Raw genomic sequence first — 23,982 nt, 5'->3', positions numbered from 1 at the left:
TAGATTGAGACTTTTTTTTAATATCTTAGCGCCCCCCCCCCATATCTTCACCTACCTGTCAGCTCCACATCATTTGTTATTAATTTAACACCAGAGAGCCTGGAAAGAGCTCCAAGCTAGTGAGAGCGCACAAATCAGGAGCAAAGACAGCAAACCTCCTTGGAGATTCTTGTTCACAAACTTTAAGGGAATTTGAAAAATGCCTCTCAGTTGGGAGGATGCTTGGTTTGAAATCAAACAAAGTAGAGAAACATGAGTTTCAGTTGCCTAATTTAAAGCAAAAACCGAGGCTAATATATGGGCAGCCAGGTCATCTATGGAATTCCAAGCAGCAAGTGAGGTATAGTTGATTTACCATGGTGTGGTGGTTTCTGATGTACAGCAAAGTAACCCAGTTATATGTGAACATGCATTCTTTTTCATATTCTTTTCCATTGTAGGTTATTACAAGGTTATTTAATATAGTCCCCTGTGCTATACAGTAGGACCTTGTTGTTTATCTATAGTAGCATTAATCCCAAACTCCTAATTTATCCCTCTAATTTATTCCCATTTATGGTAACCATAAATATGTTTCCTACATCTGTGAGTTTGTTTCTGCTTTGTAAATAAGTTCATTTGTAGCTCTCTCTCTTTTTTAGTGGGGGCGGAGAGAGCTGTAGCACGGCTTCTAAGAACTTAGTTCCCCGACCAGGGATTGAACCCAGGCCCTCGGCAGTGAAAAATGCCAAGTCCTAACCACTGGACTGCCAGGAAATCTCCCAGGTGTGATAATCCTGAGGTTCGTCCATTACTGATGCTTCATTACTTCATTCTCTTTGTGGCTGAATAATATTCTTTTGTATGTATGTACCACATCTTTATCCGTTCATCTCTTACGGACGTTTGGGTTGCTTCCATGTCCTGACTATTGTAAACAGTGAGTGCTGCAGCGAACACTGGGGCACATGTATCGTTTTGAATTAGAGTTTTCTCCAGGTGTATGCCCAGGAGGGGGATTGCTGGATTATATGGTAATTCCTTTTTAGTTTTCTGAGGGACCTCTGTGCTCTTCTCCATGGAGGCTGCACCGATTTACATTCCCACCAATACTGTAAGCAGGCTCCCTTGATGCAAAGATTTCTTAACGCAGTTGACAAGACACCTTCTGGTCCAGCACCTGCTTGCTCGCCCAGCTTCCCTCTCCCCTGCTGACCCAGAACAGCTCCTGCGAGAATACTGTTCTGCGCAATGTACAGCCTCTGCATGTGTGACCCCCAAGCTTCCCTGGATGCTCAGCGGCAACGAATCCACCTGCCAAGCAGGAGACGCAGGCTCGATCCCTGTGTCCGGGAGACCCCCTGGAGGAGGACACGGCAACCCACTCCAGTACTCTTGCCTGGAGAATCCTATGGACAGAGGAGCCTGGCGGGCTACAGTCCACGGGGTCGCAGAGTCAGACACGACTGAGCAGGTAAGGAGCAGCCCGTGCAATCCCCAGCCCCCAACCTCTCCACCAGCGCTCCCTCTCACCTGTCACTGAAAAACACCTTTTCGTCCCTCCAGTCTCAGCTCAGACACCTTGACCTCCAGGAACCTCCCTTCCCCGACGCCCCCCCAGTTGCAGAGGCAGGGCTTCTCTGTGTATTCCTGCCTTTCTCTCTGTGTCCTTCTCCTTGTCTCTCACACGACTCTTTTATTCGTCCCACACGATTCTAATGGCCTGTCTTCCAGCCTCTTCCTTCGAGTCTCCCTACACGGGAGCTATTGTTTGTCCGTGTGACCCTAGCGCTTCAGTCAGGGCTGGCGCGTAGTAATGGCTGAATGAACCCTTGGGATAAGTGCAGGACAGACGTGGATGTGGGAGTTACCCGCACGATGTCAGAGATCGCGCTGCACCTGACCACTTTATTTACCACGCGGTTGATGGCAATGAAACGTGGGTTTAAACACAGGTTTAAGATCCCAGCATCTTCTGCAACGGAAACTGCAGTTCTAGAACTGAACATTTGCAGACAGGCACTGCTAAGAGCGATCTGATACAGTAACGGCTTCTGGCACACGCAGCTCATTTTAACAGATGCCGAGATGACAGACAGAAAGCTGTCAGGTCTGCTCCAGAAAGGAAAATCAGCCGGTTCGTGTTCCACTTGACAAATTAATTTCCTTTGACGTTTAATTTGTATCCTCAGGTACTGTAGATTTAAAACTTGACTAGGACAGCAGCAGATTAGAGAAGGGTTCCATTTCACAAAATCAAATTGTCAAGTTATTTTTATTATGAGCAACGTGGTCCCCGCATGGATATTTCAAAGTCAAATATGCAGATTATTGACTATTGTAAGTAAAATACAACCTCTCTTATCATTCTGAGGCCTAATGTTGATGGCATGTATCCACTCCCCACAAACACAGGGGAAAGGACAGTGGGAAGTTACAAGTGTGTGGGCCTCAGAACCGGAAAGTTGACTCAAAAGTCCAGATTCTCCATCTATTATAGGAGGGTCTCAACCTTGGCTTTACGTTAAAATCACCAGGGAATTTTTTTTCCTCTTCTTTAATTCAAGTATGATCAGTTTACAATGTCGTATTCTATACACTTTTGAAGCATATAGAAAAATGATGCAGATAAACATACATATATATTCTTTTCAGATTCTTTTCCCTTACAGATTATTACGACACTGACTGTTGTTCCTTGCTCTATATAGTAGGTCCCTTCTGTTTACTGTATATATTATATAGTGTATGTTAATCCCAACCTCCTAGTTTGTCACTCCCCCACCTTTCCCCTTTGATAACCATAAATTTGTTTTCTATGTCCATGAGTCTATTTTTGTTTTGTAAATAAGTTCATTTGTATCATTTTTTCAGATTCTATATATAAGCAGTATCATATGATATCAGTCTTTGTCTGACTTACTTCGCTTAGTATAATAATCTCTGGGTTCACCCAGGTTTCTGTAAATGACATTACTTCATTCTTTTTTACGGCTAACATTCCACTGTATGTATGAGCCACATCTTTATCCATTCATCTGCTGACAGATAGTTAGGTTGCTTCCATGTCTTAGCTATTGTAAACAGAGCTTCAATGAACATTTGAGTGCATGTATCTTTTCCATATCCTTAAAATCACCAGAGGATATTTTTTTAATACCAATGCCTATTCCCACCTCAGACAAAATAAATCAGGATCTCCAAGGAGTATGGCATGACATCTGCAATTTTTAAATCTTCCAGGTGATTCATGCATAGATCTATTAGCCACGTGGATTTTTTTTTTTTTTACTTCTTTAAAATATATAATTGCTTTACAGAATTTTGAGGTTTTCTGTCGAACGTCAACAAGAATCAGCCACTGGGACACCCATGTCCCCTCCCTCCCTCCACCTCCCTCCACCTCCCTCCCCATCCCACCCTTCAGCCTGTCACAGAGCCCCTGTCTGAGTTCCCTGAGTCACACAGAAAACTCCTGTTGGCCATCTATTTTACATATGCTACTGTAAATTTCCATGTTACTCCCTCCATACATCTAGCCATGTGGATTTGGGCACCCTAACTTAATATTCCTGGCATATAAATGGAGCATCATAGACACCTGTCACTGTCCTAACTGACCATCAACATTTTTCTTGTTTAATAACGGTTTTTTTGTTTCTAGAATCAAGTTTGAAAACAGATTCATACATTGTAATTTATTGATATGTCCTCATAACTCTTTACATTTATCGGTTCCATCTCCCCTCTGCTTTTTCTTTTTTCTTTGCAAATTATTTACTGAAACGATCAGGCCACTCCCTTGTCCTACAGAGTTTCCTGTGGTTTAGAATTTGCTGTTGCTTATCCATGGTTTCACTTAATCAGTTCTTCTTTCCTGTTATTATTTCCTGTGAACTGAGTGTTTGATAAAAGACTTAATCAGATTCAGACTCAACTGACAAGACTACCTCCTAGGTGATAAGCATACCTCTTTCAGAAGTTCATTCAGTCTCTTTGCCTCTATTTGTGTGATGTGAAGTTACTGATAATCATTGCCTGGACCCATTATTTCACTGGGATATGCAAAACAATATCAACATCAATAACCTCAGATATGCAGATGACACCACCCTTATGGAAGAAAGAGAAGAGGAACTAAAGAGCCTCTTGATGAAAGTGAAAGAGGAGAGTGGAAAAGTTGGCTTAAAGCTCAGCATTCAGAGTCTCCCCAACCTAGGGATCAAACCCAGGTCTCCTGCATTATGGGCAGACTCTTCACTGTCTGAGCTACCAGGGAAGCCCCAATTACTCTAGAAGAGCATGGGCTCTAGGCCCACCAGCTTCAGTAGCCCTTGGGCTCTGTAGTTGTGGCATACAGGATTTGTTGCTCCACAGCATGTGGAATCTTCCTGGACCAGAGATCAAACCCATGTCCCTTGCATTGCAAGGCAGATTCTTAACCACTGGAGCACCAGGGACTTCAAACTTTTTTTAAAAACCACCTTTTGGCCCTTTTCATGAAGATGGCACCAAAGGCGAAGAAGGAAGCCCCTGCCCCTCCTAAAGCTGAAGCCAAAGCAAAGGCTTTGAAGGCCAAGAAAGCAGTGTTGAAAGGTGTCCACAGCCACAAGAAAAAGAAGATCCGGACGTCACCCACCTTCCAGCGGCCCAAAACACTGCAGCTCAGGAGGCAGCCCAAATATCCTCAGAAGAGCGCCCCTAGGAGAAACAAACTTGACCACTATGCCATCATCAAACTCCCCCTCACCACCGAGTCAGCCATGAAGAAAATAGAAGACAACAACACACTGGTATTCATTGTGGATGTCAAGGCCAACAAGCACCAAATTAAACAGGCTGTGAAGAAGCTCTATGACATTGATGTGGCTAAGGTCAATACTCTGATCAGGCCTGATGGAGAGAAGAAGGCATATGTTCGACTGGCTCCTGACTATGATGCTTTGGATGTTGCCAACAAAATTGGGATCATCTAAACTGAGTACAGCTGGCTAATTCCAAATATAAAAGTTTTCACTATGTAAAAAAAAAACAAAAAAAAAAACCACCTTTTGAGCTTAAAAAAAAAAAACTCAGCATTCAGAGAACTAAGATCACCCCATCTGGTCCCATGACTTCATGGCAAATAGATGGGGAAACAATGAAAACAGTGACAGACTTTATTTTCTTGGGCTCCAAAATCACTGCAGATGGTGACTGCAGCCATGAAATTAAAAGATGCTTGCTCTTTGGAAGAAAAGCTATGGCCAACCTAGACAGCATATTAAAAAGCAGAGACATTACTTTGCCAACAAAGGTCTGTCTAGTCAAAGCTATGGTTCTTCCAATAGTCATATATGGATGTGAGAGTTGAACTATAAAGAAAGCTGAGCATGGAAGAATTGATGCTTTTGAAATGTGGTATTGGAGAAGACTCTTGAGAGTCCCTTGGACTGCAAGGAGATCCAACCAGTCCATCCTAAAGGAAATCAGTCCTGAATGTTCATTGGAAGGACTGATGCTGTGGCTGAAACTCCAACACTTTTGACCACTTGATGGGAAGAACTGACTCATTGGAAAAGACCCTGATGCTGGGAAAGATTGAAGGTGGGAGGAGAAGGGGATGATAGAGAATGAGATGGTTGAATGGCATCACCGACGGAACGGACATGAGTTTGAGCAAGCTCTTGGAGTTGGTGATGGACAGGGAAGCCTAGCAAGCTGCAGTCCATGGGGTCAAGAGTCAGCCACAACTGAGCAACTGAACTGAACTGATGCAAAACAATGATATTCTGTTGTTTTATCTTCATTTATTAGCTGGAACACTTCTATATAGAGAAACTTCTGGGACTTCCCAGGTGGTCTAGCAGGGATTCTGCACTCCCAATATAGGGGGCTCAGTTCAATTTGTGGTCAGGAAACTAGATCCCACATCTGCTGGTATTAAGGTGAGAAAGTATGACAGGAACATTAGACACCCCCCCCCCATGGCCAGCCCCCAAATATGTTCAAACAGGCAAGCATTTTATTTATACACCACAGTCAGCCCCAACAAAAGGCCCTTCCAACCAACAGCACAAAACTGCATAGTGGCACAGTCACACTACAAAATTACAATGGTACAAAAATACACGCTCACTTTAAGGCAGAAGTCTCCAAATATTGAAAAACTAGACATCAACACCAAAAGAAACCAGAGAGGATATCTAACCCCAGCCATTTGTATTATACTTTGGAAAACTGAGTCCCAGTACAGTTACCTGCATTCCTGGAGTGACACCACTAGTTCTTGCTAATTAGAAAGCAGCATCTCTGACTCCTAAAGTCTGGTTTAAATTTGTCCCTTTTAATGTGACACCACCTTTCTGTTCCATCTTAGAAGCAGTGCATTGGTCAACCAATTTTATTCCCCAGTTACTCACACTCACAACAAAAGGAAGACTACAGGGAAGAAAAGGAAATTCGAGGTTAAAAATCTTCAGGATTTGAAGGGAAGAAGTAAACTTATAACTCCTCTAAAACAAACAGCTTTCTTTTAAAGTACAAAATTTATTTACATTTCAAATCAAAGTGCATAAATTACAAAGCGATATTTCACCCATGTATTCAATCTACTTCTTATTTGGGTGCCTGTCCTTTCTGATGTGTGTGTGTGTGTGTGTGTGTGTGTGTGTGTGTGTGTGTGTGCACGCACACGCACTGTCATTTCAGTCGTGTCTGACTCTTTGCGACCCCATGGACTGTAGCCCGCCAGGCTCCTCTGCCCATGGGATTATCTAGACAAGAACACTGCAGTGGGTTGTTGTATCCTCCTCCAAGGAATCTTCCTGACCCAGGTAGTGAACCAGCATCTCATGTCTCCTGCATTGGTAGGCAGGTTCTTCACCACTAGTGCCACCTGGGAAGCCCCTGATACTTTATTCCAGAATACAATCAAACCTTTTAAAAACATATTTATTTACCTGATTGCTCCAGGTCTTTCTTGAGACATTCAGGATCTCTAGTTGCAGCATGTGGAATCTAGTTCCCTGACCAGGAGTCAAACCCAGGTCCCCTACATCGGGAGAGCAGAGTCTTAACCACTGGACCACCATTGAAGGCCCTCAAATATTAGTTTAAGTGATTTAGATCTAGTCTTATTTTAACTACACCACCCACTGGAATTAGATAACTGTAGAAATGTTTTAAATGTTTCATTACAAGCAGTATACCTAAACACTAAAAATAGATGAGTGAATTTTGTCAGAGGATTAGCCTTTTTGGAAGTAGAGAAATAGTCAAGTCTCTATATAAGGAAAATAAGGATAATTAAGGCACAATAATCCACTTACACTGGAATTTCCTTTGTCTTTTGTTTATGTCTATTTGGCCAAATTTTCTTTTCCTTACCTTTATTTCTGCTGCCAGAATTAACTCATTAAGTATTTTAGGGTAAGGAGAGTGTCACACAGTGATAGCATTCTCCACTAAACTTCTGTATTTCTGACTTAGTGATCAACTATCTTGTACCTCTTTTCCACTTCTCTCAGACTAATACACACATTGTTTATTCATTCATTAGTGTGGAAATTATTTTCAGTAATATTTTGGAAATATTCGAGATTCAACATATACTACCCCATTTCATACTTTGAAGATGTAAGACTACAGCAACTTAGGGAGAGTGGGTTATGTGCATTGTTTATTTATATACCAGAAGCTACATAAATTGTTGTCACTATCACTGAATACACCCACATCAATTAAACATAAATATACTCTGTGTGCTGCGCTCAGTCACTCAGTGGTGTCCAACTCTCACGCTCCACGGACTGTGTAGCTTTCCAGGACTGCACCCATGAAATCAAAAGACGCTTGCTCCTTGGAAGGAAAGACCAACCTAGACAGCATATTAAAAAGCAGAGACATTACTTTGCCAACAAAGGTCCGTCTAGTCAAAGCCATGGTTCTTCCAGTGGTCACGTATGGATGTGAGAGTTGGACTATAAAGAAAGCTGAGCGCTGAAGAATTGATGCTTTTGAACTGTGGTGTTGGAGAAGACTCTTGAGAGTCCCTCGGACTGCAAGGAGATCCAACCAGTCCATCCTAAAGGAGCTCAGTCCTGAATATTCATTGGAAGGAGTGACGCTGAAGCTGAAACTCCAATACTTTGGCCTCCTGATGCGAAGAACTTACCCATTTGAATAGACCCTGATGCTGGGAAATATTGAAGGCAGGAGGAGAAGGGGACGACAGAGGATGAGATGGTTGGATGTCATCACCGACTCGATGGACAAGAGTTTGAGTAAACTCCAGGAGTTGGTGCTGAACAGGGAATTCTGGCGTGCTGCAGTCCATGGGGTCGCAAAGAGTCGCACACGACTGAGCGACTGAACTGAACTGAAGTGTCCATGGGATTTCCCAGGCAAGAATATTGGACAGGGTTGCCACTTCCTCCTCCAGGGGATCGTCCCCACCCAGGGATCCAACCCAGGTCTCCTGCATCTCCTGCATTGGCAGGTGGATTCTTTACCACTAGGGCCACCTGGGAAACCACATATATATATAATACACATAAATAAATATATACACAAATTGTGTCACTATTATATCTTAGAGGCATTGTAAGTAAAGATCATTAAAACAAGTAAACGCTAACTTTCTTGGGCTACGCAAATTACTGGACACTAACATACCCAGCGCTCTCTGAATAATCTTTAAATCCGGGATTCTGCTGCTACCCCAGCTCCATCTCAGAGGCTGGCCAGCCTCTCTCCACCTGTCACACACCCCGCCTTCGGCCCCGCCCTCATTAACCCCGCCTCCAGCGTGTTGGCACGCCCCCTGCGTTCAGCCAATAGACGGTGACGCTAGAGGGAGCGGGACGTCCCTCTCAGCCAATGCAGGAGATCCTTGCTGACTCGGTCCCGCCTTTTGCCGGGAGGTCTGCCGGAAGATGGCGGCGGCCGCGGAGCTGACGCTACTGGAGAAGTCTCTGGGGCTAAGTAAAGGGAACAAGTACAGCGCTCAGGGCGAGCGCCAGGTGAGACGCGGAGGCGGCGCGGAGCAGGAGATGGGGACGGGAGTGCGGCCGGCTGAGCCCGAGTAGGGCCGCCTGGGCGGGGGAGGCGGCGGAGGGAGGATGCCGCCCGGCTCCTCCTCACGTGTCTGCGCTACCGGTCTTCTGCGGCCCTGGCTCCCGGAGGGACCGGAGGGAGTGGGAGGAACCTGCTCCGCTCGCCGCGAACTTTCCCTCCTGCGAAACTGTCATCATCGCGCTCTGGGAAAGCGAGGGGGTCCTCAAAGAGCCCTCGGGTTCCCGCTCTGGGAAGGCGAGGGGGTCGTCAGAGAGCCCTCAGGTAGAGCAGGCTGGAGGCCCGGCGTGTGCGTTCAGTGACAGCATTTACTGTAAACAGTACCTTTAAATCAGAATTCCGCATCGACCGCAGAGGGCAAACGGGGTGCGGAGTCCACCGTGCCAGGCCGGGGGGTACGGCCGGTGGTCGAGGCGGCCGCGCCCCTCTCGTCTCCTCCGGAGGCTTAATTTTTAGCTGAGTGGACACACATTGCAGCTATTTTGGTTACAGTGCTGAAAAGTGCGGCATTGCGGCGTGGACGGCCGCTTGATCCCTTAATGGAATCCTGTTCTAAGGTCTGATCACGTTCCTTGTGCAACGTACAAAGATCGAGGGGGAAGTTCCGCGGTCTGAGGTGACCTAGTGAGGCGTAGGAACAGATTTCTAAGGGCTTTGAAGGGCTTCTGTGTTTTATAAAGCTAAGTGGTTGCGGTGGAGCAATGAGTGTGTTAGAGGAGGGGACTGTAGGAAAACAACTTTGAATTATATAATGTTTTTGACCCTTGGAGATTTTTTTCTTGATGAATTTTTTTTTTTCCTGACTTCTTCGGTTCTTCATTTGTTTTTTTGTTTTTTTCTTTTTTTTTTTTTTCTGATTTCTTCGATTCTTCAGAAGAACTGAAGACTGCTTCATCTCCAAAGCAGTCGTGTTGTAGTTTTTACAAGTTAGACTGAAGTCTAGAAAGGGTTTCCCAGGCGGCTTAGTGGTAAAGAACCTGCCTGCTAATGCAGGAGACTCCAGTTGGATCCCTGGGTCAGGAAGATCCCCTGGAGTAGGAAATGGCAACCTACTTCTTGCCTGGAAAAATCTGTGAACAGCAGCCTGGCAGGCTGCAGTCCATGGGATTGCAGAGAATCACACACAACTGAACACACTCACACAGGGTCGGACATAGCTGAACACACACACACAACACAGAGTTGGACACAGCTAAACACACACACAGACACACACACGAAAAGATGTGTGACGTGCCGAAGACCAGCCCACTGACTGGAGCCAGAGAGACCTGCTTTTTCCTTTCTCTCCGGCCTCCCGCTGCTTCTCTCTCATTTGGTTTGTGTTTTTTCCCCCACACGTTTGCCAAACATGAGTCCTGCCTTCAGGGAGCTTACCATCCAGCATGAGAAAAAGTCGTTAGGGGCTCTTTTTAAGCAGAACAGAATAGTTACGAAATGAAGGAAAGCGCTGTTGATGAATGTGAAAGAGAAAGTTAATTCTGACTATAAAAATGAGTTTGGAAACTTCACGAATAGTTGGTGTTTAAAGTGTATAAAACTAATAAATTATGGTGGACTGCAAGGAGATCCAACCAGTCCATCCTAAAGGAGATCAGTCCTGGGTGTTCATTGGAAGGACTGATGTTGAAGCTGAAACTCCAATACTTTGGCCACCGATGCGAAGAGCTGACTCATTTGTAAAGACCCTGATGCTGGGAAAGATTGAGGGCAGGAGGAGAAGGGGACGACAGAGGATGAGATGATTGGATGAGGCATCACTGACTCAATGGATATGGGTTTGGGTGGACTCCGGGAGTTGGTGATGGACAGGGAGGCCTGGCGTGCTGCAGTTCATGGGGTCGCAAAGAGTCAGACACGACTGAGCGACTGAACTGAAGATTGGGTAATTTGAGGCAACAAGTAGAGCAATGTGATGGATGATGCAATACAAGGTAAACCCAGAATTATAGTAGTCCTAGTTGGGAGGGTTGTGGAGTTTAATTTAAACTTTTTTCTTTTTCTTTTTTTTTAAGCAGAGAGCAGCTATTGAAGGTTTGTTGATGTGTTTGGGGAAAGGGATGATGATGCTATGATAAGGTTCATTCATTTTGGGGGGAAAACAACTTACAGTAATTAGCCCACAATAAAGCATTCTCTGCAATAATATCAATAATAATTAAAATTTCAAAACAATCCAGAAATGCAACTCTGGGAGAACCGTTGTTAAATTATGGCACATCAGCACATTGCGGTATTATTTATGTAGCCATTAAAAGTGATTACTTTGAAGACCGTGGAACCTTAAGATGAATGTGAAGTAATATGTGTCCCATGATTGCAACTGCGTAAGGTTTGTCTGCTTAGGCTGTGTGAGTGAAAGAAAATGAACTTTCCAGCCAATTGTACTTTACTGAAATCCTGACTCCCCCATCACAAACCTGGTGAACTTTGTTCTTCATCTGTGAACTGAGGATGAAATTACTTGCCTCTTAGATCTTAGAAGATGTAACGATTAGATGAGAAAGTAACCAGGAATTTTTTGACTTCCTGTGATGGGGTTGTGGATAATTTATTTTTACAAATAATTCTCTTTAGAATTGTCCTTTTCCTCCCACGCTCAGCAGTTGTGAGTTCTTTACTTTCCTCTTTCTTTCCTCTCTGTTCCTTCCTCGCTCCCTCCCACCCTCTCCCTCTTTCTCTCTTTTCCTCTTTCTTCCCTCCTGACCTCCCTGCCTTCCTAGAAGCATGGGCATCTCTTTACCTACCATAAAGTGCTGGAGAAGGAAATGACAACCCACTCCAGTACCCTTGCCTGGAGAATCCCATGGACAGAGGAGCCTGGAGGGCTACAGTCCCTGGGGTCACAGAGTCAGACACGACTTAGTGACTGAAGCAACACCGTAAAGTACACACAGTCACAGTCAGGGAATGGATCATTGGCCGCACCCTCTACGAGTTTCATATGTTTTCTTTTTAATGCATTTCTTAAAGGAGATTATTGGTGATCTTAGAAGTGATGGTTTCGCTTGAGGGTGAAGGCAAAAGTGAGAGTTCAGGGAGCTAGGTAGTGAATGGAAATAGCTGGTGAGGAAGTGGAAAGCTGAGACCGCCTTTGGTTACTTCCTTTATTGTTTAGGAGGTAATCTTTGAATCTGTATCCATAAAATGTTAATCTTCCCATATACTTCACATGGTCTTGTTGACCCAGGTTTGAGTGTGAAAGGGCCCTGCATAGAGTAAGTCACTCCGAGTTCAGGAGACCGAAGAGAGCGGGAAAGAGCAGCCGTCTTCTCCTGAAAATGTTCTCTTTCGGTTTCCTGAAGTCGTTTAGATTGTTTACTTGTTCTTTATAATTGGTTGGTCTCCCTATTGGTGATACTTCCCTTTTTCTTTTAAATTTCTCAAAATACTTTGCCTAGTTGTACATCAAAAACTTTTAATTAGCAGTTTCTTATAATCTGATCCTTTGTATTGCTGTTATAAACGGGAAAACTTTAAAAAGTGGAATTGTTTGATGATTACTTGAAGCCCTGACTTTATTGTAGACTTTTATTATCAGTGTACTCATTCTAAGTTACTCCAAAATTGATGAATATGCAATCCATGACAGCAAAATCACCATCACAGTCCATACCATATAATGAGTTAACTAATTAGTTAATGGGGTAACTAATTATATTAGATTACATGTCACTTAAACCAGGCTACAGCTTATTTGGTGGTTCTAGCTGTATCAACATGAATTCAGTGCTCACTACAATTGTTTCTTGTTTTTGTTATTGCAGATTTGGGTTTATTTAAGCATGTTCATTCACCTTGCTAAATAGGGTGTGGGTAATCTTGATCGAAATTAATGTGGTATCATTAGGATTTCCATTTTCTATTTTTGTACATGTGTAGTTATAAATAAGGTAGAAATATCATTACTCATTTTTGCAATGTTACTACCAGTTTCATGGCATGAAGCAACTGTTATCAAATGTAAACTAATGTAACTGTTATTTTCCTGACTTTGATTTGTATATAATTTAATATCTTCGTGCATGCATGCTTACTTGCTCAGTTGAGTCCAACTGTTTGCGACCCCATGGGACTCTAGCCCACCAGGCTTCTCTGTTCATGGGATTCTCCAGGCAGGAATACTGGAGTGGGCTGCTATTTCCTTCTTCGGGGAATCTTCTAGACCCAGGGATGGAACCTGGGTCTCCTGCATTATCAAGTGGATTCTTTTACCACTGAGCCACCGGAGAAGCCTATTTAATATCTTAAGAGTATTTTTTAAAAAGTAGTTTAGGATTTAGAACTTACCGGTTGTGATGGTATTTTAAGATTTTTTTTTCTTTTTCTGTTTAAGATTCCAGTTCTTCAGACGAACAGTGGTCCAAGTCTAACAGGACTGACTACCATAGCAGCTCACCTCGTCAAGCAGGCCAACAAGGACTATTTGCTGGGGAGCACGGCAGAGGAGAAAGCCGTGGTTCAGCAGTGGTTAGAATACAGGGTAACTCGAGTGGACGGACACTCCAGCAAGGACGACATCCGCGCTGTCCTGAAGGTGTGGCCGGGTTTCTTTCTATGGGCTGACGTGTGTGTGAACTGCTGGGCTCTGCTTTCCCTAGATTCAGTAACTGAAGCTCTTGGTCTCTTTACTGTTTCCTCTACCCCGAGATACTCTGGACCTGTTACTGCCTTCCCCTGTCTGTACCTGTTACTGCCTTTCCCGGGAACAGACTCTGCCCGGCCCTCGGCTCCTGCCTCGGCTGGGACCCCCTCCTCAGTCACATCCTTGACCAATACCTCTCTCTCTCACAGATGCACTTTCTTCTTTAAATGCTTTTCTTTACTAACATCCTGTGCTTTTCCTTTGTAGCACTCAGCACAGTCAATAATTATAGCTTTTTATGATTTTTTTCTTTTATATGATTGCTTGATACTTATTTCCCCCAGTCAGTCGTTCTGATTCTCTAAGCAGCAAAGTACTTTCTTAAAGGAAAGAAGGAATCAGAGTTTGAGGGGGTTGTAGTTTGAGAAAAGCCTGTCCAATCGATGTGAGAATTCCTATTTCCCTCCCTTGAGACTTAATGCTTTAGGATTTATATTTTCTTTCTAAAGAAATCAAATTAGAATTAAAGAATCTATTGTTATAAAATATAAACCATATGTGGCTCTAGAGTCACCAAGTATGAAAGTTTCTAAATAAAATTATTTTTGTTACCTATATAAAAATAAAGCAGTTTTTTATTAAAAAAGCTTAAAATTTGAAGGAACCTTAGACATCACCCAGACAGCCACGTCATTGCAGGAATCCTTTCTGTCTCCTAATTTTGTGCCAGTTATAAATTGGTAGTGTCAGTTGCACGAGAAGAGCTCAGAGGACTGAAAGCTTTTCATTTACCATCTGGGGGAAGCGGTTTAAATTCTGTTCCTGACGGACACCATAATAGAACTGGTAGAAAATAAATTCCACATCTTTTTACTTCATAGGTCTATCATGATCAGCTACCCTTTTTTTAAGTGTTTTTGTTTGTTCGTCGTTGTTTTAATAATTTTATCTATTTATTTGTGTATTTATGGCTGGGCTGGGTATTTGTTGCTGCGCAGGCTTTCTCTGGTTGCAGCGAGCAGGAGCGTCACTCTCGTTTTGGTGAGCAGGCTTCTCGTTGCAGTCGTTTCTCTTGTTGTGGAGCACGGGCTTGGGGGCTCCGTAGCTGCGGTTTCCAGGCTCTTGAGCACAACCTCAACTGGGGAGTCCCACGGGCTCAGTTGCTCCGAGGCATGTGGGATCTTCCCAGGTCAGGGGTCAAACCCACATCTCCTGCATTGGCAAGCGGGTTCTTCACCACTGTGCCACCAGGGAAGCCTTTCAAGTCCATAAATATTCACTTATATTGTCTCTGATGAACCTTTTAGTATTCTATCATATAGTCTTGCCAGCATTTAGTCTGTCCCCATGTAGTTACCAGACTGTGGCTAAATATTTTAACGCATTCCATTTGTTTCCTTACGCTAAACTGTAAGAGAAACTGTTGGACCAAAGCTACATACATTTCTAAGGCTATGTTGCTCATCTCCCTTCTAGGAAGGTGTTTTATTGTAGCTTGGCAGTATGCGATGACCGTGGCCTCTTCCTCAAAACCCCTGCTGACATAGATGTTACCCCTCTTCCTCCTGTACCACCCTGATTTCATGACAAAGCCCAGAAGTGATCTCCTTGTTTACTTTGCTGTTTTTGTGTGTGCGACATTATTAATGCTGTGGCATTTTTTCCATAACACGAGCATTTTCATCATCATTTTTAAAAATTTGCTTACATATTTTCTTTGCCTGTTTTTATACTGGGCTGTTTCTGTTTTTATTACTTTTTAAAAAATCTTGCTATAAGGATATTGTAAAAAGATTTAATATACTTGCTAAAGTTCCATTTCAAAATTAAAACCACAGTGACTCAGAGCTAAGGTAATATGTAATTTAAAAACAGGCATTGGGCTTCCTCTGTGGCTCAGTGGTGAAGAATCCACCTGCCAATGCAGGAGAAACAGGTTGGATCCCTGGTCCAGGAAGACCCCTGGAGTAGGAAATGGAAACGCACTCCAGTATTGTTACCTGGAAAGTCCCAAGGACAGAGAGGAGCCTGGTGGGCTCCAGTGCACAGGGCCACAGTCGGACACCACGGAACTCGCCCAGGGAGGTCCCTCCAGCTGAGCAGCAGCTAAGCCCAGGCGCCAGAGCTGCTGAAGACTGTGTGCCCTAGAGCCCACGCTCCACACCTAGAGGGCAGCCCCACTCTCCGTAGCCAGAGAAGAGCCCGCAGAGCACAGCCAAAAATAAATAAAATTATTTTTTTTAAAAAGCTGACGTTATGATACACTGACATTTGGATCCAGATGAAGGATGTGTGAAAGTCACTCAGTCGTGAACCCATGGACTGTACAGTCCATGGAATTCTCCAGGCTAGGATAATGGAGTGGGTAGCCTTTCCCTTCTCTAGGGGATCTTCCCAAAGAATTGTCACTATTAATCTGTTTGGCAGCCCTTTGAGAGCAATGTCTAATCAAATAGAGAATATCAGTGAAGTGAAGAAGTGGAAGTTGCTCAGTCGTGTCTGACTCCTTGCGACCCCATGGACTATACAGACCATGGAATTCCCTAGGCCAGAATACTGAAGTAAGTTTAATAATAGTTAAACAAAAAAGTCAGATAACTCTGATGCCAGTTTGGCAGTGGCATCAGAAATACTTGTTTAAAAAATATATATAATGAACATCAGACTATAGTTCTTTTCTATGAATATTTTGAGTGTGAAATTCTCTGCTTTAAATTTCAGAATAAAATTTCAGAATTCAATTTCTGAAAAATCAGAATTTAATTTCTGAAAATTTTGACTTATATCACTAATCAGAAAAATATTACCTCTTGATAGTTTTTGAAACTCCATTTTAAAGTTTTTATGACTGAAGAGCATCACCTTAAAAGAGTCTTTATAATGAAAACATGCTGTGCTGTGCTTGGTCGCTTAGTCGTGTCTTTGTGACTTTTGAGACCCCATGGACTGGAGCCCGCCAGGCTCGGTTCCTCTGTGTGTGCGATTCTCCAGGCAAGAATGTTGGAGTGGGTTGCCGTGCCCTCCTCCAGGGGATCTTCCAACACAGGTCTCCCGCATTGCTGATGGATTCTTTCCCGATTCTGAGCCACCAGGAAAGCCCTAACTAAAACATAGATATGGACTGTGTTAAGAATATCTACACTACACAAAGCAGTGTTAAATTATTTCAGATTCTTTAAGAGATGGTTCTTAAAATTATTTGTAGATATATTTATTTTATTCTTATGCTGTATCAGACTTGTTTCATATGAAGACATTTGGAGGAAAAAACATTTCCATCCAACAGATTGCTAGGGAATTTAAGTGATAGCCTGTATATACCATTGTGTTTTACCGTTTCTGCCCAGTTTTATTTTGATTCTTATGCATTTGTTTCCTTGTCTATGTACATGTTTCTTTATGTCATCATCTGTACCACCACTTACAATCCCATATTCATATACAGTCTTGAAAATTACTGTCTTTAAATGAAGACTTGGGCATATTCAAAGAGTTCAGATTCAATTCAGCTAACATTTACTGATTACTGAACCACTGTGTGCCAAGCATGTGGCATATGATTTGAGAGTGAAAACAAACTGCTCTCTCTGCAGCTTAAGAAGTTTTTCTAGAATGATTACATAGGAATGTTAATCAGCCTTAATAAAGAAGGAAATTCTGACACAGGCCGCATCATGGATAAATCTTAAGAATATGCTAAGTGAAATAAGCCAGTCACACAAAGACAAATAGTACATGATTCTGCTTATATATACAGCATGTGCAAAATTCTGTGAATAAAATTCATAGGAACAGAAAGCAAAATAGTGACTGCGTGCAAAATTCTGTGAATAAATTTCATAGAAACAGAAAGCAGAATAGTGATTGCCAGGGCCTTGGGGATGAAAGAAAGGGGAAGTTGTTTTAAAAAGCACAGAGCATTAGTTTTCTGAGATGAAAAAGTTCTGAACATCGATTGCACCACAGTGTGGATATCCTTAACATTAAGTGAATTATGCACCTACAGATGGTTGTGATGGTAAATAAAAATTTGATTAATTTTAACATGTTCAGTTCAGTTGCTCAGTTGTGTCCAACTCTTTGCGACCCAATGAATCGCAGCATGCCAGGCCTCCCTGTCCATCACCAACTCCCGGAGTTTACTCAAACTCATGTCCATCGAGTCGGTGATGCCATCCAACCATCTCACCCTCTGTCATCCCCTTCACCTCCTGCCCCCAATCCCTCCCAGCATCAGGGTCTTTTCCAATGAGTCGGCTCTTCGAATGAGGTGGCCAAAGTATTGGAGTTTCAGCTTCAACATCAGTCCTTCCAATGAGCACCCAGGACTGATCTCCTTTAGGATGGACTGGTTGGATCTCCTTGCAGTCCAAGGGACTCTCAAGAGTCTTGTCTAACACCACAGTTCAAAAGCATTTAATGTGTTACATGTATTTATCTCAATTAAGAAGTTAAAAGTATACATATATAAAAAAATCTAACAAACCAATGCCTTATAATTCTCTTAAGATGTAGGAATTGTTGAGGAGCTTTTCATATTTCAATGGAGAAAATAAATCTAACATGAGCATGATTTACAAAATGTCCCCCCATCTCCCAAAAGAAACAGTTGGAGTCTTTGAAATTACCATAGATGGCACTGTGAATATCATTTTCTAATGTTTTCTTATTTCTTTAAAATAAGATGAATAATAATTATCCTGATTTTTAAAATGAGTTGATGTATGATTTGTGATTTCAAATAAATTTCTGTTACTGTCAAAGATTGAATTTATTAAATGTCAGTGTTTTATTTTCTAATAGCTTTCTAAATGTTTCAAATCAAATATATAGTTTATTGTTATTGTTTTTTAAATTAATATTTTATTATTTGTTTTTCTAGGATCTTAATTCATATCTTGAAGATAAAGTCTACCTTACAGGATATAACTTCACATTAGCAGATATCCTATTATATTATGGGCTTCATCGCTTTATTGTGAGTATTCAAATAGTTATTGGCTTTTTTTGTCTGCAATGTTCAGAATGCCTTTTTTTCATTTGTCTTGAATTTAAATCAAATTTGCATTTTCACCTTGTCAAATGAAAGGGATTATTTTTATATAAGGTACCTTATGCAAATATTCCTTCCTTCCGTGGATCCATCACACGTGGGAGCTTCCTGCTCCTTGACATGCTTGGTTTTGTTCCTGTTCTTGTTCCTGCTTTTCTCTGTGGCTCCTTCTCTGCCCCCTTTGGACTTGGTCGTCATCCTCACCTGGACCCTGCCATCACCTGTCCACTCCTGCTTTTGTGCCCCACCTTCTGTGCGACCTCTTCTCTCACTCCAGTCTCACTTCCCTCCAGTCTTAACTCCCTGATCCCATCATTACCTGAAGTAATTCAGTTTCTCCCCTTTTTTCAAGCCTGTGCACTTTCTTTCCCATCCAGCCTAGATCGCTGGATGTGTAACTTGAATCCTCAGCTCTTGGTTCGTCCAGATACACGCCTTCAGTTCTGTCTCCCTGCTCAGTTGTGTCAGAGAAATCACGCACAAGCTGTCATTAAGAAGATGAGCATTTCTCCCCTCTGATTAAAAAAATAAAGGACTATATGGAAGTGTGACTCTTGCAAACCAGTGCTTATGTTACATTCTCTCTGGCTTATACAGGTCATGCAGTAGGGAAAGGAAATACTCAGGAGGAGGGAGCTTGTGTGGAAATCTTTGCCAGCAGAGGGAACAAAATCCTAATTCCCTAATGTACCAGCTGCCAGGCTCTCTCACTGATTCTGGGTGCCTACAAGGGCCTGTGTTCCCAAGCAGGTTGGAAGTGTTTCATTCAATGCCGCGTGTTAAAACGAGGCTTCTGGGAGTACCTTGGTGGCCTAGTGATTATGATTCTGGGCTCTCGCTCCTGTGGACTGAGTTCAGTCCCTGGTCAGGGAAACTGAGATGCCACAAGCCATGTGGCTCAGCCAAAAATAAGTAAACAAAATAAAACTTGAAAAAAAACCACCCGAAAACCTAGTCTTCCATTGACAGTATTCAGTGATCCCTGCCTATTTATATCTCTGTTTTGGGATGTGTATCCTCGTTATATGATTGCAATATTATGATTAAGGCTCTCATGCTCATTTTTTCTGAAACAAAATTGAGTGGAATAATATGTAAATCACCTCACCGTCCCTTGGGGTTCATCAAATGAGTCCACAACCGAAGCTGTTCCTCCACCCTGCTGCACGCGCAGGCAGGTCACGTAGGAGCGGGAGACACCTTCTCAAGGAGCAGGCCTCCCAGACAGAGCCTGAGGTGCTGAATGATAGCCCTTCTGAGTTGGGTGTAAATGTACCCAGGTGAGAAGAAAGTGATTTCTAGGTATTGATTTCAGGCAGGGTCGATGGAAGATTCAGCTAGCTTCATGCTCAAGTTCATCCCATAGCTTCTTGTTTTTCTTGGCTGTGTATTTTCACCCTCATATGTTCCTTCATCTCCTTGTTCACATTATTAAAACTTAATATGTCATCAGCGCAATCAGCACGGTCCAGGAAACAGGGAACCTTTAAGTCATCAAATGATCCCGCTGTGTTTTGTTTCAGCGTGAGCCCGGGTTTAGCTGTGGCCTAGTTACTCTTGAGGTCTGGTCTCTTTGATTCCCTCTGAGGAGCATTACGTTGTCCTTCCTTTGTTGCAGTGCCAGTTACGGTGGCCGTCCGTGATCAGCCCCGTGACTCACTGCTCTCTTGAAGTGATTTCACCAGTACACAGCAGCCCCCGTGAACAGGCTGTTACTCGAGATTATTAAAATCCTTTGTAACCTTACATGTGGCTCAACTATAAGATTGTTACCAATTGAAATACATTTGTTTTGGAGTTTGGAACACCAGTGGAGGTATCATTCTTTTAGAAAGAAAGGAGAAGTAAAAAAGAAAGAGCTACGGAACAATTCAGGAACACCAGCTGTGAAGAGTGTCCCAGAGGCAGCGTGGAGTCTGCCGGAAAGCTCGCAGACCAGCATTTCCTCTGATCTGGAAAGGGTCGCTCAGGGTGTTTCTCACATGTCTTCATGGAAAATTAGTGACTAAAGATATTATCTGTTTGGCCTTACAGTTCAAACTGGTTATAGAGCGCCAGTATAAATATGAAGGAATGATTTGCTAGAAAGGCTGAACATCACTGCAGACATACTGGCACGCAGACCAGTAAGAAACAGGAAGTGTTAATTAGAACAATCGCATTGTGTTTCCCATTATTAAAAAAAGAAAAAGGAGAAAGAAAAATTGTCAGCTAGAAAGGGATGGTGGAAAATCAGTCATTAGTAAAATAGTTGATGGGGATCCCATCCCACGAGTTCTGAAAGAATTTAAGCGTGGTGAGAGTCAAGTCTTCTGTTGCTCTGTTTACAGTATGTTTTCCAAAAGAGCAGTGGTGGTAATAAAACCAAAAGGTTAGGTGTATCGTGCTCTTCCTGGAAACAGGTTGTATTCTCGCAAAATGTCCTGAGGGAAAGTGAACAAATTTACAGAGTCTAACATAGATCATCTAATTAAAAGAATCAATGAGGAAGTGTTAGAAGAAACTTCAGAAGCTCTTGGAATGAAAATTGCGTTATGCTGTGGGTCTGTTGTGTTCCTGACACTGGAGGCTGGGAGATGTGTGCCTTTCAGGCTGTAAGGTCCTGATCGGCCACGCGCCGTGTGTGTGGCTGCTGTGACACAGCCGCAGGCCTGGTGGTTTTAAAACAGACACTGCCCTTCCCCCCCCCAATCACAACTTGAGTGAACAGCTTGAACCTGGATCAAACAAGCGTTACTGTACAGAAATGCTTTCTTTGTGTGTTTTAATTCATTCTGAACGATCACATCTCACAAAACAGCTGAGTAGAGGCTTTTTAAAATGAAAGAGTTCTGAAATTAGTCAGATTGTAAGCAGTCAAATTGGACTCAGCATATGTATCAACAGCTGACATGAAATCAAGTTGGAGTGATATTTGCTACTTCTGTTTGCTTTAGCTGTCAGTGAAGAGGCTTGTTGAATTGGTTTTGAGTTTTATTTATGTGTATATATACATATGTTTGTGTTTGTGTGAAAGTAGGCTTCTCTGGTGGCTCAGACAGTAAATAATTTGCCTAATGCAGAAGACCCGGGTTCAGTTCTGGGTTGGAAAGATGCCCTGGAGAAGGGAATGGCCATCCACTCCAGTGTTCTTGCCTGGGAAATCCCATGGACAGAGGAGGTTGGTGGGCTGCAGGCCATGGTGTCACAAAAGAGTTGGACATGACTATGACCTATCAACAAAACAATAACAAATAGTACTTTGCATGTAGGCTTTAAAATGGAAAGTGAAATTTTATGTAACAGTAGCAATGAGACTCTCACTGCTAGTAAACTGGTCCAACAGAGATAGACATTTGATATCAAAGATGATGTTAACAGATCATCTATTAGTACAATTGTATCCTAATGTCATGAAGGCAAAAAGGAAGGCTGATGACGTCTCTCCACTTTTCCATTTAAATTGCCTGGTAGTAAACATGAAAGGAAAATACAAGTTCAATTAAACATTTATTGAGAAAATGCTACCTGTCTACCCTTTATAATATTTTCTATTCTGTAATAATTATCAAATACCAGAGTGATTTGTCCTTCAGTGTTGCTGAACTGGTCCCTTAGGAGAGCATTTGCCTGTGGACACAAGTGTATGCAACAAGCAGATGGCTAATGGATTTGCAGTCCGAGAGGGTGACTGACATTTTGTGTGTTTGTGAGCATTCCTACTCAGTTGCATGGAGACTTGCAATGTGTTAAGTAAATGAACTAACAACAGGAGAAGGAACTACACTAGTCTTACCTGGTCCGTGGCTGGCCTGCTGGCCTCTTCTTGCCTGACACCTCTTCATGATTCCAATCCAAAATTTGGCTCGGAGAAACGGCTTCAAGTCGCCTGCATTGGGATCTGAGCCCAGTGAAGTGATCGGGGGTCTGACCCACCGTGTTGATTGCATCTTTCCCTAACCAGGTCTCTGGGCCTCCTTGTAGTGGGACAGTCAATTCTGTGAGCTGCTGCATCCTCTAAAGATCAAGTTCAGCTTTACTGCAAAGAGAATTCAGAATGCCTTTAGTTCATCTGAGGCACACACCCTGGAAATAGCCCTTCCTTCTTCTGTTAAGCGGTAATTACTTAACAGTAAAAGGGTCATTGTGCGTTTCTCCAGAGTGTGGTAGAAATCAGCAGCTGTCTGCATGTTTATTTACAGCAGTCATCCAGAAATATGTGTGTGTGTGTGTGCGTGTGTATTTGTAGATATGCATGTGTGTGAGTTTACTTTGTATTCCCTTGTCAAGTATGTTAGATGCTGACAAACCTTCCTTATTTTAGATTTGCGAAAAATACTGGAGAAAGAACTATATCTTAGTCTCTCAGAAGCTATTCTCTTCCTTTTCAATAAAATTTAATTAAAAAAAAAAAACCCCTCTGGTCTTCCAGATCCTGACTTAATGTAGACTTTTCATTTGTTGAAAACTTGAGATTTCACTCAGAAGCACGTCTGGTCTTGACGGCAACATGAAAGCCTTAAACAAATGGAGAGCTCGTCCAAGTGGCTGAGATGGTCCACTCCCATCTGAATATGTTGGCGTTGATCCCCGTGGGGCCCCCCAGTTTCTGTCTCCCACTCGAGGGATATTAACAGTTATACTTATGTAATGTCTGTGTTGTGTGTGTCTTTCATCTCTACTTAGGTTGACCTGACAGTTCAAGAGAAGGAGAAATATCTTAACGTGTCGCGCTGGTTTTGTCACATTCAGCACTGTCCAGGGATTAGGCAGCATCTGTCTAGTGTTGTCTTCATCAAGAACAGACTATATACTAATTCCCAGTAGAAGCCACCCGCGCCCGCCCAGAAGAGGGAATAACCTGTGTCCAGTGGAAAGTGTGTTTCAGACCAGAGGACTGACGTGAACTGATATGCACCCATTCTCTATTTGTTGAAGTTGGTAGAACTTAAGTACAAATTCATGTCCCAGCATTTTGTCTGTTTTTTTTAGTTGACATTTTGCAGTTTTTTTAATGTAAAACTTCAACTGCTGTCAAAACTTGAGTTGAAATCAAGTTATCAATTATCTTGGGTTTTATAGATGAAATTTCTGTTAATAAAAGTTGCAAATCAGTGGTTTAATCTTTTAAAAAAAAGTCCTTCCAGTGACTGACATATTTGACTGCTAATTGACCTCTGTTATCTTGTAAAATTCATTTTCCCCTTCTGCGTATTTCTAGTAGTTTGTTTATTAACAGCTAGAGTAAATTGTCACCAAGGAAACAAAAAGGGAAGACAGGTGGATTTGTCTTTCGTTATTTATGTGAGCCAGTAAAGGTGGTTGAGAAAAA

The 23,982-nt window shown here is 42.6% G+C and overlaps 1 protein-coding gene and 1 pseudogene across 3 annotated transcripts; both read left to right on the top strand.

The window, feature by feature from the left end:
- Positions 1 to 4,478: 4,478 nt before the first annotated feature.
- LOC139031523 (large ribosomal subunit protein uL23 pseudogene) lies at positions 4,479 to 4,998 on the top strand (annotated as a pseudogene).
- Positions 4,999 to 8,843: 3,845 nt separating this feature from the next.
- On the top strand, positions 8,844 to 23,982 carry EEF1E1 (eukaryotic translation elongation factor 1 epsilon 1). 3 transcript variants are annotated; one of them, XM_020869648.2, is made up of 4 exons: positions 8,844 to 8,981; positions 13,370 to 13,570; positions 18,501 to 18,596; positions 20,290 to 21,050. In XM_020869648.2, exons 1-4 carry the CDS (start codon positions 8,895 to 8,897, stop codon positions 20,398 to 20,400), a joined length of 495 nt encoding a protein of 164 aa, XP_020725307.2. In that variant the 5' UTR covers positions 8,844 to 8,894; the 3' UTR covers positions 20,401 to 21,050. The 3 variants fall into 3 exon arrangements, with proteins under 3 accessions (XP_020725307.2, XP_020725308.1, XP_020725306.1); XM_020869649.2 differs by lacking the exon at positions 20,290 to 21,050 and adding an exon at positions 19,049 to 19,232 and having other exon boundaries at positions 8,845 to 8,981; XM_020869647.2 differs by lacking the exon at positions 20,290 to 21,050 and adding an exon at positions 23,337 to 23,982 and having other exon boundaries at positions 8,847 to 8,981.

This window comes from Odocoileus virginianus, chromosome 27 (assembly GCF_023699985.2).
Source record: "Odocoileus virginianus isolate 20LAN1187 ecotype Illinois chromosome 27, Ovbor_1.2, whole genome shotgun sequence".
In the NCBI taxonomy this organism is placed as follows: Eukaryota; Metazoa; Chordata; class Mammalia; order Artiodactyla; family Cervidae; genus Odocoileus; species Odocoileus virginianus.
This window is presented reverse-complemented; position numbering and strand designations above follow the sequence as displayed.

Excerpts from the sequence above, each read along its gene's own strand:
- EEF1E1 (XM_020869647.2), top strand. The coding sequence starts at position 8,895 with ATGGCGGCGGCCGCGGAGCTGACGCTACTGGAGAAGTCTCTGGGGCTA. Across the intron at positions 8,982-13,369 it reads GCGCTCAGGGCGAGCGCCAG|ATTCCAGTTCTTCAGACGAA; the intron begins GTGAGACGCGGA and ends TTTCTGTTTAAG. Across the intron at positions 18,597-23,336 it reads ATGGGCTTCATCGCTTTATT|GTTGACCTGACAGTTCAAGA; the intron begins GTGAGTATTCAA and ends ATCTCTACTTAG.